The 14804-nt window shown below is 43.7% G+C and overlaps 1 protein-coding gene across 1 annotated transcript in view; it reads left to right on the plus strand.

Moving 5' to 3' along the window:
• The first annotated feature begins 4332 nt into the window (after positions 1–4332).
• Positions 4333–14804, plus strand: part of FRRS1L (ferric chelate reductase 1 like) — a 36525-nt gene continuing 26053 nt past the window's right edge. Inside the window, exon 1 of the mRNA XM_021672135.2 lies at positions 4333–4585. Within this exon, the coding sequence (XP_021527810.2) occupies positions 4348–4585 (238 nt within the window). The 5' untranslated portion in view covers positions 4333–4347. The remainder of the gene's footprint in view (positions 4586–14804) is intronic.

The raw sequence follows: 14804 nt of genomic DNA on the forward strand, positions 1-14804 counted from the left end.
AAAACAACAGCACCATATGGGCACACAACACACACGTTATGTCCAGGGGAAACAATCAGCTTACTGACAGAGTCATTCCAGAGCCAGGGCTCCAAACTGCAGGCCGCAGATTCCTGGTGGGCATGGAGGGTTATTGCACGGGGTCTGGGAAACCTGTGATCCACAGCTTTGTGGATTGTAGACTGCATAGGAAATTCTATGTTTGAACAGTTTGAGATCCTAGGGCATTCAGAAGATCCCACTTGTATGCACCCAGAATTTTATATTCCCCAGGAATATAGCAGAGGAATATTCTGATATCATATTTATCTTTCACTATCTCTTGAATTACAACTCAAATAAAATTCATCACTGTAACCATTCTAAAGTGTACAATTCAGTGGTTTCTACTGCATTCACAATGTTGTGTAAACAATACCACTATCGAATTCCAGAACATTTCCATCATGCCAAAAGGAAACCCCATATCTGTTAGCAGTCACTACTGATTCTGCCCCCACCCGACCCCTGGCATCACCTGGCAACCACTAATCTACTTTCTGTCTGTGGATTTGCTTATTCTGGAAATTTCATATAAATGAAATCATACAACAATCTGTATTCTTTTGTGATTGGCTTCTTTCACTTAACATAGTGTTTTCAAGCTTCGTCCATGGTGTAGCATGTATCAGAACTGCACTCCTTTTTATGGCTGAATAATGTATTATTACATGGATATGCCATATTTGGCTTATCCAGTCATCAGTTGATAGATATTAGGGTTGCTTCTGCTTTTTGGCCCGTATGAATAATATTGTTATGAACATTTATGCATAAGTTTTTGTGTGAACATCTGTTTTAAATTCTCTTGGAATTGCTGGGTCATATGGCAACTCCATGTTTAACTTTCTAAGGAACTGCCACAATCACAGTTTTTATTTCCTACAAAATCCAAAGTGAAAAATTATATATACTAGACAGTCAGAAGCATGGGCAAATCTGTTACCAGATAGCAAGATGTGGCACTGATTTGAGAGAGTTTTTAATAACAAAAATGTTGTTTCAGAGAAATGGCTTTGAGGAGGAGAGAAAATAAAGGTGCTGTCTTTCTTTTTAAAATGAAAATGAATTTAAATCTGGTTCATCTCTAAGTTTTTGTTTGAGTGGCCAGCTCTTGTATAGCCAGTGGTCTCAGAATGTTCACGCAGAGTTCCTCCCCAGAAAATGTGCACAGTAGAGGAAACTACAATATTTCTTAGCTAACCAGTACAGTCACATTGGTGGGGATCAGATGGCCTCTGCAAATCTAGGATATAACTAAGAGGGGAGCATGTCCTTAGCATTGGAATAGGTCTGCCTCCATCTTTCCAGGGCTTAAATCTTGTCAGAAAACACAAAAAGTAAGAACAACTCCAAAGGCAATTTGAGTGGATGGGAGAGAATCTCATGAAATGGAAGCAGCCGAATAGGTTGCTAGGCCCTGAAGACGCACAAGGCTTTGAGTGACCCATAAAAGCTATGAGTTTTCCCAAACACCGCATGTTCTCACTCATAAGTAGGAGTTGAACAGTGAAAACACATGGACACAGAGAGGGGAACATCACACACTGGGGCCTGTTGGGGATTGGGAGGGAAGGGGAGGGAGAGCATTAGGACAAATACCTAATGTATGCGGGGCTTAAAATCTAGATGACAGGTTGATAAGTGCAGCAAACCACCATGGCACATATATACCTATGTAACAGACCTGTATGTTCTGCGCATGTATCCCAGAACTTGAAATTAAAAAAAAAAAAAAAAAAGAAAACTTTGAACATGGAAAAAATAATTCATAAAAAAAAGCTATGGGTTTTCTCCCTAGAAAAATCCATACATCACAACATCAGTTCAGTACTTTCATAAGGTCCTCGTATCACCCCTGAAGCCTATCTGTGCCCCCCTGTGAGTCATTACATGAGTAGAGAGAGAATTGAAATCCACAGATTACCTGCAAACTTCATTTTAAGCTGCAGTTGCAAACCATCTCCAACATTCCCCCACAAAAACAATATAAAAACCCCACGTGTTTTTCTATCAGATCAATTTACCAGGAGAAGAATTGCCTGGTTTTCATTTGCCTTCTATTTGGGCACCTTTATTGTTAATTTGAGTAACAGAAATGAAGGGAATAAAAAAGAAAGAGGTAAAAGCTTGTATTCCCACACCAGAGAATCTACACTGATACCAAAAGTCTAATGCTTTCTTTTTTTGGCTAAACCTTTAAGTTGACCATACCTTCCCTGGTAAACAAAGTGAAGAAAAGAAAGAAATTTCAATTCTTAAGAAAGGTTTAAGGTTTTTTTTCTTTTGAAGGATTACACTTTAACAGATTTTCAGTCTGTTGGATTAGCTTTTTTAGAATGTTATGCATTGCCAAGCTATGCTTTTTGAGAAGAAGTCTCTTTTGATTTTTTAAAGTAGTTATAGTTCATCTTACTTTTTTCAAACAATAAATCTGATCTGTTTTTTGTGACAACTGGTATGTTGGGGGATCTAGTGAAGCCCAAGGTTTTCATGAATTACACCTCAATTCAGTTATCAGGATTAACATGTTTAAATTCCAGTTGGACAGCTCACTGTTAGCTGATACCTAATAGCAAATACCTAACTTCTAAGTCCCCTGGCTTGTCTCCCCTATTTCAACAGCACTACCCTTATCTCCCAGCCAACCAGCCCATAAAAGGTTAAGATCACTAGTTTCCTTTGGAATATTAACATTTCGTAATATTGTGTACATGAGTGCATGCCACTTATAGCACTGAACCCTATTGATCCTTAACTCTGTTATCTTCCCTGATCTTCATTGCATCATGTAGATAACTGATCATGGGAAATCAGGCAGTCTGAATTCTGTTTTTTTTTTTTTTTTTTCCTTGAGACAGAGTCTCGCTCTGTCTCCCAGGCTGGAGTGCAGCGGTGCAATTTTGGCTCATTGCAACCTCTGCCTCCTGGGTTCAAGCGATTCTCTCTGCCTCAGCCTCCCGAGCAGCAGGGATTACAGGCGCCCATCTCCACACCTGGCTAATTTTTGTATTTTTAGTAGAGACGGGGTTTCACCATCTTGGCCCGGCTGGTCTTGAACTCCTGACCTTGTGATCCACCCACCTTGGCCTCCCAACATGCTGGGATTACAGGTGTGAGCTACCACACCCAGCCCAGGCAGTCTGACTTCTAGGTCTGCATTTGGGACCTCTATGCTTTTCTGCCTCCATAATTATTTTGTTTATGCAATAAAATAAAATAGAAAAAGCAGGTTAAAATGTTGGCTCTGCAACAACAGCATGAAAGGAATTGTGTCCACATCTCTACTGAAAAACAGCTTAGCAGTTCGAATATATCACCCCAATAACCATCATCAGAAGAGAACCCTGGGACCTGGCATAAAGTAAATGCTTGGTGTGAATCAATGGATGGCTGAGTAAATAACCCAAAGTGAATGGCAAGCCGCAGGAATGGATTTGAGAAAAATCAACAATTCAGCAGGGCCCTCAGACATGATGTGGGCCTTCCAAGGCCTGTGGTGCTTGCTGCAGGGAAAGAGAGTAAACCAGAAGCCTAGTTTTGAAGGGGGACAGGTTACCTCCCGGCACCAGCCTCTGTTGATTACAAACCGCAAGAGCCTAGAGAAGAAGCAGGTGAATCCAATCTGGAGATATGGGTTTCAGTTTCTTCTCTGCCTCTAAGAGAATAAACCACCTCAGTTTACCTAGCTCTTTAGTGGGGGTCTTGCAATTTCAAGTTCCTTCTGTGATAATCCAAGAAATAATAGGTTTAGCAAGTGCTTTATGTAAACCACAAAGCGCCGGCACAAGGTTGAGGAGGCAGCACGGACCGGGTATGTCCAGGGTAAACCCTCTAGAGGAGCGTTTCATAAATTGAACGTGCATTGGGATCTCCGGAGAATTTTGGTAAAATGCACATCCTGCTTCATGGGTCTAGAGTGGGGCCTTAGTGATGCTAACAAGCTTCCAGGTGATGTTGATGCTGCTGGTCCGCGGACCACACTCCCGAATAGAAGGGGCTAGAAGGGCCAAATCTGCCTGAGAGGAGGGAGGTCCAGGGAGATGGGGAGGATGGAAACGAGGACGGGAGAAGGGAAGCTGCTAGGAAGGAGAGTCCGGTGGGGGAGGAGGGGGTTCCAGGAGCAAGAGGGAGGCTGCGGGGCTGGAGCGAGGATGCGCAGACCGAGGCAGCGAGGCGGGGGTGCGGGAGCCTCCGCGGCTGCGCGGGCGCGTGCTGGTGGCCTCGGCGGCAGCTCAGTCCCGGCCCGCGCCCGCGGCGCCCCCCGCTGCGGCCCGAGCGGCCTGGCTGCGGGATCGGTGCGCAGCGATGGCGCGGCCGCCCCGGCAGCACCCGGGGGTCTGGGCGCCGCTGCTCCTGCTGCTGCTGACGGGGCCCGCCGCCTGCGCCGCCAGCCCCGCGGACGACGGCGCGGGGCCGGAGGGCCGGGGACCCCGGGGCCGCGCGCGGGGGGACGCTGGCGCCGACGAGTCTGTGCCGCGCCACGACTCCTCCTATGGCACCTTCGCGGGGGAGTTCTACGACCTGCGCTACCTGTCGGAGGAAGGTGAGGCTGCGGGAGGGCCAGGGGCTGCGGGAGGGGAGACCTGGGGTGGGGGACGGAGGGGCGGGGGGCGGAAAAGATGTCGGTGGAGGCAGCTCCGGCAGAGGCGAGGCCAGGATGGGGAGCGCAGTCCCAGACCTCCGCCGGCTTGGAGGAAGGGCCCAAAGAGCTGTCAATACCTGCCGCCCTCTTTACAGATGGAGAGACTGAGGCTGGGAGAGGGAGCGGTCACCCAAGTTCTGCAAGGCTGTGGATAGGGGTGAGCGCTGAGTCTAAGCTCCCCCAGCTCTCAGATCTGGCTTCCACCTTTGCCGCCTGGGGTTGGGTTGGAAGGGAGGAGGCCGCCATCTGGCCAGGGCAGTTGAGGGCAAGCAGAAAAACCCCAATTTAAAGAGAGAGGTTGCCTTATTTCCTCCCTGTCTGTATTGACCTAAATTTGCAGTGACCAGCGCCCACCTCGTAGCGTTCTGTTCCTGCTCACTGACCCATCAGAGCTGGGTCACAACAGCTTCCCCACTCCCATCCCTCTTCTTTTATGACGCCGCATATGTTATGGTCTCCTAATGTGAGCCACCATTGTTGGGGCCTGCTGGGCCCACAGACTGGGAGTTTGTCAGCCAAGGGCCTCCCTGTAGAGCTGCTTCAGTGAGCACAAAAGCCAAGCTGATGGTGATCAGGAGGAATGGAAACTGGCCTCTTACTTTAGCAACTTTGGGAAGTAGTGACTTTCCTTTTCTTCTGCTTAAGAGGGATAGCCAACAATCCAGCTGGGGTTTGAAGTGTTGAGTCCCAGGAGCTCATATCAATTAGTGAATGTATCTGTTGTTAGCATTAAGTTCAGCTGTATACAACAAGCACACATTAATAGCGTCAACAAGATAAAAAGTTTCTCTCTTATGGAAAGACACCTGGAAATAGGTCATCCAGAACTGGTGTGGAGGCTCCTTGGTCATCAGGGCCCCTGGATCCCGCCCTTCTGGTTCTTCACAGTTCTTAGCAATGTAACTTCATGGTTCAAAATAACTGCTTGAGCTCCAGCCATTATATTCACATTCAAGACAGTGGGGAAAAATAAAGCAGGAAAAAGGTCACTGACTACTTTTATAAGGGGATTACTCAGAAGTTTCATATAATAATTTTTATACTTTTTTGGCCACAACTTAATCATGTGGTTGCACATAGGTACAAAGGAGGATGGTAAGTACAGCCTATTAGCTGAGACATAATATGCCCAGTTCAAAAATCAGAATTATTGTATTAAAGAAGATGGAGATAATAGATTTTGGGAAATGTATTAAGTAGAGGCTTAACTGCTGAAATAGAGATTTTAACATATAGTGGTTTAAATAAGGTAGTATATTTTTCTCTCTGATAAAAGTCTGGTTGGTCTGGGGCTGGTAGAATGACTCTGTTCCACAAGGTCATTCAGGGACCCAGGTTCTTTCCATCTTGTGGCTCTTCCATCCCCTAAGGCTTTGTCCTCATCTGTACAGTAGAAGCCAGGTTGCATGCATGTCCTTGTTCAAGACTGAACAAGAGAAGTTCAGGGCAAGTAGTTACCTTTTAGGCTGGCTGCACACATTACTGCTGTTCACATTCCTTTGGCAAAAACATAGTTACAATGACCTAGCTTCAAGGGAGGCTAAGAAATGTAGTCTTCTAGTGGGGAGCCATGTGGCCAGGAAGAAGGAGAAATGCGGGGAGGGAGGACAAGAAGCAGAAGCAGAATCTGTCAGTCTGGAAAAGAATAAATATTCCAAAGCCCGTCTGTTTCTGAAAGCATCTAGTGTATCTTTACACTGTACACAGCCTATGCTGCCAGGTGGCTTAAATGTGGCATTTGAGAGTTTATATTCTGATTGGGCTCATGCATCTAGCAAATCAAGGATAAGGTCAGATTCTGTACATCCTTTGACTCTCTGTACAGAAAGAATGATATGTTCATCGTATAGTCCAGAAGGTTTTATGAACATGGATATCAGGTGGTCCACAGCCATCAAGAACAGCTTTATAGAGTCCACTCATGAAGTAGGAAAGACTTTAGTGAGATAGAAGTAGGAAGGCATTTAGATGAGGTGACCGCACAGCAGGCAGCAGGGCTTGCTATATGTGTACCAATCCCTAGTTTGTCTGTTTCCCCCTCGCACCACAAAACCAGTTTAACCCTCCTGAAGCCTGCCTCTAACCTGTTGGCATGTATTCAAAAGTCTGTGATGGGGCCAGGCACAGTGGCTCACACCTGTAATTCCAGCACTTTGGGAGGCCAAGGTGGGAGGATCATGAGGTCAAGAGTTTGAGACCAGCCTGGCCAACATGGTGAAACCCCATCTCTACTAAAAATACAAAAATTAGCCAGGCATGGTGGTACATGCCTGTAATCTCAGCTACTCAGGGAGCTGAGGCAGAAGAATCACTTGAACCCAGGAGGCAGAGGTTGCAGTGAGCTGAGATTGCACCATTCCACTCCAGCCTTGGTGACAGAGTGAGACTCTCTCTCAGAAAAAAAAAAAAAAAAGAAAAATCTGTGATGGTTTCAACCTGCTCCCTGAATGAATCTTCAACTGCTTTATCTGAAATTTCCTCCCTGTTTCAATTTCCTTTTACAACCATGTTTCACCTCTCCCCTTCCCTCACCCTGAGCTTTCTGAGCTCTTATTCTCCATCCTTCTCCTACCCTCTTCTCAGTTTCACTTCCTCCTTGGATACAGATTCTGCCACCATCTGGTGGGTGGGATGTAAGTGGCATGGGACTATCAGAGGCAGTGCCTCTTCTAGATTACGCTGGGCCTGGGCTTCAGCCCTGTGGGTCCTGAATAGAGACTTTCCCAAGATGCTTAGAAATAAACAGTGATACTGCCTTAAAAGCAGGGGTTGAGGAGGATTGCCAGAGAGAGGGAAGAAGAACCAGCAGAGAGGGGTGTCCCAGAAGGCAAAGGAAAGGAGCCTGTTTCCTACCAAGGTGAGGCCTGATAGCATGAAGACTCAAAATTACCCATGGATTCAGGAGATGAGAGGTTATGGGTGGAACTCTCCTAGGATAGATTTAGTGGAGAAGGAAGGAGGGAGCCCGACCTACCTTGGAGGACGTGGCAAGTGAAGAGGTGCAAGTAATGCCTTTGACTTAGTGTATCAATACACTTGAGGTTGTCCATTTCTAGTGACAGGGTACTTGTTCCCTCTGTGCAGGGTACCCCCTTCTTATGTCTCAAATAGCCATGAAACTGAGTATAAAAGTCAGAAAAGACCGGACGCAGTGGCTCACGCCTGTAATCCCAACACTTTGGGAGGCTAGGTGAGTGGATCACCTGAGATCAGGAGTTCGAGACCAGCCTGACCAACATGGCGAAACCCCATCTCTACTAAAAATACAAAAATTAGCTGGGCGTGGTGGTGGGCGCCTGTAACCCTAACTACTGTGGAGGCCAAGGCAGGAGAATTTCTTGAACCTGGGAGGCGGAGGTTGCGGTGAGTCGAAATCGCACCATTGCACTACAGCCTGGGCAACAGAGTGAGACTCCATCTCAAAAAAAAAAAAAAAAAAAAAAAAAAATCAGAAAAAGGGAATTTGAATAATGGAGGTGGGAATGGAGATTCCGCTGAAATTAGGAGGAGCCTGCTGACCATTACCTACCCTACCCAGAGACTGTTTCCCCACAGTATCCAGATTGCCAAGACCCCCAAATCCAGAGGTGGGACGCTGGCTGTTTTGCTATCTCAAAAAAATGATTACCCCCTAACATGGTCATTTTTAAAAATTTAAGTTTTGGTTTAACTATGCTAGTTTTCAGAATTCTTTGAGGGTCTCACTATCTAAGCCTGTACTACTCATCCTTACAGTCTCAGCTCAAATGCCACCTCTTTCAGGAAGCCTTCCCTGATTTTCTCCTTCTCCCACTAGGCAAAGATATTCTTCCTAACCCTGCCGTGACCCTCTTTGCTCTCTATGGTCAGGAGTTCAGGTAGGATCTTAGTGCTTGAATCCTACCACTCATACTTCTCGAGGTTCTTAACCCAGAATCTATATATTCAGAGCAGTGATAGAATTTGAAACAGATAGGCTGATGTGGTGGCTCATACTTGTAATCCCAGCACTTTGGGAGGCCGAGGCAGGCGAATCATGAGGTCAAGAGTTCGAGACCGTCCTGACCAACATGGTGAAAAAAAAAAAATTGTGAAACAGATTACCATTTGATTATGGGCAAATGCTCATTTCTGAGGGTTCTTTGGGGAAAAACAAAACTGAGTTGGATGTTGGCTACGGGTTAAGTCCCAAATGAAGCTTTCTTCTCCCTGCTGCTAAGATGGCCAGGTTTGAGAAGCAGACGGAGTCTTAACCTAGCTAGCTGATGTTAACTGCCTTACCCTTGGAGCCATACCCCGCCTGAGAAGGAAAAGACAGAACACCATTCATGGTCACTTATCTCTAAGGCATAGTTATCTGACCACTTGTAAAATGTGCCTCAATCAAGGATTTTCTGCCCGTTGAGTTCTGATCACAGTTTTTCTTGGGAAAGAGCTAGAGAGGTAGAGAGAAGGACAGAACATGGGGCAAAGGCCAGAAGTTTCATCATCTCCCTATATCCTACCTCCATCTACCACGGACAGTATGTGGATATGTAACTTACCACTCTACTAATATGGAAGTTCTTTAAGGGTAACAATTTACATCTAATTTATCTTCTTATCCTCCATGAATCTAGCCTGATCATAATACCAATTAGAGCAACTTTTAATATGTGCTTACTGTGGGGCAGGCACCGTTTTAAGGTACCTTGTCCCATAGTAATTTTAATTCTTTCAGCAACACTGCGAGTTAAATACTACTACTATTGCTACTGTAGAGTTAAGGAAACTGACCCAAGGAAAGTTTGAATATTTTAGCCAAAGTGGTGCAGCTATAAAGTAGCAGAGAACTGTGGATTTATTGATTGACTTAATGGATAAGGTGGTGTAAGGTGTCTTGCCCACCTGGAACGGAGGGTCTCTGTTGACATGCACTAGGAAATGGATTGGACAGGTAGAATTGGCTTTTCGTTTTTGTTTTTGAGACAGAGTCTCACTCTGTCTCCTAGGCTGGAGTGCAGTGGTATGATCTCAGCTCACTTCAGTCTCCACCTCCCGGGTTCGAACGATTCTCGTGCCTCAGCCTCCTGAGTATCTGGGATTACAGGTGTGTGTCTCCACACCTGGCTAATTTTTGTATTTTTAGTAGAGATGGGGTTTCACCATGTTGGCCAGGCTGGTCTTAAACTCCTAACCTCAAGAGATCTGCCTGCCTTGGCCTCCCATAGTGCTGAGATTACACACGTGAGCCACTGCGTCCGGCCTAGAATTTGGTATTTTTGTGAGTGAACTTGAGAAGAAGGGTTTGGAGCAGATATGGTAGACGGTTAGGGACTACAGTTTCCTAAGCAGTGGAATGCCACCATGAAGGCTGAATTCGCATCTGTGTGGAACTTTACACCTTATAAAATCCCTTGACATCTTTACTTCATAATATGACCCTGGAAAGAGAAGGAACAATTGAGGCCATCCAGAAAGAGGCTGATGCAGTAGTTCTTGGATGAAGCTGAATAGTGTGGCCAGACAATTAAAACTTAAACCGTCAAGGAATCAAGTGCTAAATTAATACCTGAAACCTGTGAGCCAAGTGGTTAATTAGAAGCAATAAATAGCAAACCAGAAGCCATTAACCACCCAGTAGAGTATGGCAAAACAGGCTCAAGGGATTGCGAAAAAGGAACAGATAGTTTCTGTGAGTTAGACAAAAATGGAAACCACAAAGCCAGTTTGAGAACCTGAAAAATCAACCAAGAAAATAAGTACCTCTCTCATGGTTCCAGAATAAATGAAGGGAGTATAAAATAAGAGAGAGGAAAGGAGGGGGAGAAAGAAAATGGCTCGAATTGTTCTCCAAAACAGAAGTTACTGGAAGAGTTTATAGAGTCCATGTGAGAAGAAGAAAAGGAAGAAGAATTGACACACCATTTTTTTAAAAAGCCCCAAGCCAATATTATTTAGTCTCATTCAGGTTTTTATTTTAGAGGGAAAAAATGACATCACAATGGAAAATGGAAAGAAAGGAACAAGCCAAAACAGTGATAAAAAATGGGGGAATGGACAGAGTGAAAGGGAGAGGGAAAAGCTGGCTGTGTCTGGGTGGTTCAATCCCTATGTCTCAAGACTAAGGAGAACAGGTAGGTATAGGGGAAATGGAATTTTGGGGAGTCATGTGAGGGGCAGTGGGATGACAGGATTAGATGTCTGCTCTAGGTCCGGTGAGGTGGTTCACACTTTTAATCCCAGCACTTTGGGAAGCCTAGGTGGGCAGATCACCTGAGGTCAGGAGTTCAAGATCAATCTGGCCAATTTTTGTAGTTTTGTAGAGATGGGCATGATGATGGGTGCCTGTAATCCTCCCACCTACTCGTGAGGCTGAGGGAAGAGAATCGCTTGAACCTGGGAGGCAGAGGTTGCAGTGAGCCAAGATCTCACCATTGCAGTCCAGTCTGGGTGACAGAGAGAGACCTCATCTCAAAAAAATAAAAGAAAAAAGAAGATTTTTTTTTAAAAAAAAAAACATGGCACAGGGCAGAAGGAGTGGGAAAGAAGCCAAAGAACCAGATAGGAGGGAGAGCTACAGCCAAAAGTCAGGCTCTAGTTTCTGAGGTAGGAATAACAAGAAGTGGTTGGGTGGGGTGGCTCATGGCTGTGATCCCAGCACTTTGAGAGGAGTCCAGAAGTTTGAGATCAGCTTGAGCAACAAAGTGATAGCCTATCTCTACAAAAAAATTAAAAAGCCGGGTGTGGTGGCACACGCATGTGGTCCCAGCTACATGGGAGGCCGAGGCAGGAGGATCACTTGAACCCAGGAGCTCAAGGCTACCATGAGCCATGTTCACACAACTGTACTCCAGTCTGGGCAACAGAGTAAGACCGTGTCTCAAAATAAATAAATAAATAAATAAATAAATAAATAAATAAATAAATAAATGGGATAACAGGAAGTGATGACTCAATAAATGTGCCAGGTTGGGGAAAGGGCAAAACTTAGGACTGAGGTTTTAGGATTGGGAGACTGTAGGTGGCTTGTGGAATTGTCCACTGAGATAAGAAACAGAGGAGCAAGAGCTTTGGGGAGGTGGAGGAACTCATCTGGGATTGATTTGCTTGTGGAATATCCAGAGAGAAACCCCTGAAGGCAGTTGGCTGTTGGGTTTAAACTGATAGAAGAGGAAAGTCCAAAAACTGTGAAGTGAGAGAATGAAGAGAATAAATCTGAAGATAGTAGAAGGAAGCACATAATAAAATAATAAAGATATAGCAGAATTAATGAAATAGAAACCAAATAATAAAGGGGATCCACAAAACCAAAAGTGATTCTTTGAAAATATTAAGAAGACAGATACGTGTATTCAGTCAGGATTCTCCAGAGAAACAAAACCAATAGGGTATGTATCTATGTAGACAAATTTATTTTAAGGAATTGGTTCACATGGTTATGGAGGCTGGCAAGTTCCACAGTCTGCAGGTTGGGTCAGCAGGCTGAAGACCCAGAGATAACCTGATGTTTGCAAGTTAAGTCCAAAGGCCATCTGCTGCTACATTGCTTGGTGGAGGTCACTCTTTTTCTCTTCAGGCCTTTGATTGGATGAGGGCAGCTTCGTTTGTGGAGGGCAATCTACTTTGCTCAAAGTCCACCCACTTAAAGGTTAATTCCTTCCTAAAACACTCTTAAAGAAACAGTCAGGTTCTTTAAACCACATATCTGGGCACTTTGGCCAGCCAAATTAACATACCAAATTAACTATCTGGGAAAATTAATCAAGAAAAAGAAATAAAGAATGAGTAAGGGGGAACTTTAGACATAGCAAAGATTAAAAAGCTAATTAAGTTGTAATTGGTACAGCTTAATAAAAAGATAATCCAATTTAAAAATAGAAAAAAAAGTTTTAAAAAGTCATTTTTCCAAAGGAGAAATGCAAATTGCCAACAAGCACATGAAAAGATGCCCAATATATTGGCGGTTAAGGAAATGCAAATCCAAATCATAATGAGATACCACTTCACACCCACTAGGATGGTTGATTTTTTTAAAAGGAAAATAACAAGTGCTGGCAAGGATGTGAAGAAATTGGACCTCTCATACATTGTTGGTAAGGATGGGAAATGATGCAGCTACTTTGGAAAATAGTTTGGCGGTGTCTCAAAAAGTTAAACACAGAATTACCATATGATGCAGCAGTTCTGCTCCAAGGGAATTGGAAACGTGTTCACACAAAAACTTGTCCATAGCAGCATTATTCATGATAGCCAAAAAGTGGAAACAAACTAAGTGTCTGTCGGACTGATGAATGGATATAGACATGTGGTTGATCCATACAATGAAATATTATTTAGCCAGAAAAAGGAATGAAGTTCTGATACATATTGCAATGTGGATGAACCTTGAAAATATTATGCTAAGTGAAGGAAGCAAGACACAAAAGGCCACAAGTTGTATGATTTCAATGAGATATAAAATGTCCAGATTATATCAATGAGATATAAAATATCCAGAATAAGCAAATCCGTAGAAGCAGAAAGTAGATTCATGGTTGCCAGGGGCTGAGAGGAGGGGGAATTGGGAATGACTGGTGACAGGTACAGAGGTTCTTCTTGGAATCATGGAGGTGTTCATGAATTAGATAGTGGTGATTGTTGCATAACCCTGTGAATATATTAAACACCAATTTGTACACTTGAGAAAGGTGAATTTGATGACGTGAATTATAGCTCACTAAAAATGAAAGCAGATAAAACAAGCTAATAAGAAATACAAGAAACTATGCCAATACATTTGAAAATTTAAATGGACAAATTCCTAAGACAAAAAAAAATGCAATTTTCCAAAAACTGACTCAAGAAAAATTAGAAAAGCTGAACAGTTTTTTACCCATCAAAGAAATTGAATCAGTTAAAAAATCTTCCAACCAAGAAAGCTTCAGGCTCAGTTCTACCAGACACTCAAGTGACAGCTGACACTAACCTTAAACATCTTACTTCAAAGGACAGTAAAAGAAGGAATAGTTTCCAGCTTGTTTTATGAGGATAACATAACCTTATTAGCAAAACCAAACAAGGACACAGTGAGAAAGGAACATGACAGAAGAGTTTTGCTCATGTACATAAATGCCTAAGTTCTGTTCAACATATTTTTGAAGGTATAGAAAATAATACGTTAGGCAAAGATGAACCATAAGAAAACCAAAATGACAGTAATGTTGGACAAAATATAGAAGATAAAACATAAAGAGCAACATACATCACATACTGATAGAAGAAACCAGTAAGGAATATTTACCCATAACAGTATAGTGTCCAAATAAAAGGAGTAACTGATGGAAATAGTCTAGAGCAAAATAGAAACTAACATTTGTAATTGGACATACCACCCTTGGTATTGAAAAGTCAAACAAATTTTTAAAATGGAAGATATAGGGACACCAAGGTAGAAGGATAGCTTTGAGACCAGGAGTTTGAGACCAGCCTGGGCAACATATTTTCCACAAAAAATAAAAAAATTAGCCACGCACAGTGGTACCTGCCTGTGGTCTCAGCTACTCAGGGTGCTGAGGCAGGAAGATGGCTTGAGTCCAGGAATTTGAGGCTGCAGTGAGCCATGATTGCACCACTGTACTCTAGCCTGGGCGACAGAATGAGACCTGTCTCCAAAAAATAAAAATAAAAGATGTAAATGGTTTCAGTTATATGAATGATAAGTTCAATTAAATACATATGTAAAATCCACAAATACTAAATCATACTCTTTTTGAACACATAAGATCCCATAAAATCAGCCATATACCAGAATATAAGAAAGTCAACAAATACAGTCAACATCATACAGATATCTTCTGATTACGGTGCCATAAGATTGGAAATTAACAAAAGTATAGTCGGGCGTGGTGGCTCATGCCTATAATCCCAGCACTTTGGGAGGCCGAGACGGGTGGATCACGAGGTCAAGAGATCGAGACCATCTTGGTCAACATGGTGAAACCCCGTCTCTACTAAAAATACAAAAATTAGTTGGGCATGGTGGTGCACGCCTGTAGTCCCAGCTACTCAGGAGGCTGAGGCAGGAGAATTGCTTGAACCCAGGAGACAGAGGTTGCCGTGAGCCGAGATCGCGCCATTGCACTCCAGCCTGGGTAACAAGAGTGAAATTCCATCTCAAAAA

Source organism: Aotus nancymaae, unplaced genomic scaffold (genome assembly GCF_030222135.1).
Source record: "Aotus nancymaae isolate 86718 unplaced genomic scaffold, 86718_ANA_hifiasm-v0.15.2.pri h1tg000003l, whole genome shotgun sequence".
NCBI classification, from domain to species: Eukaryota; Metazoa; Chordata; class Mammalia; order Primates; family Aotidae; genus Aotus; species Aotus nancymaae.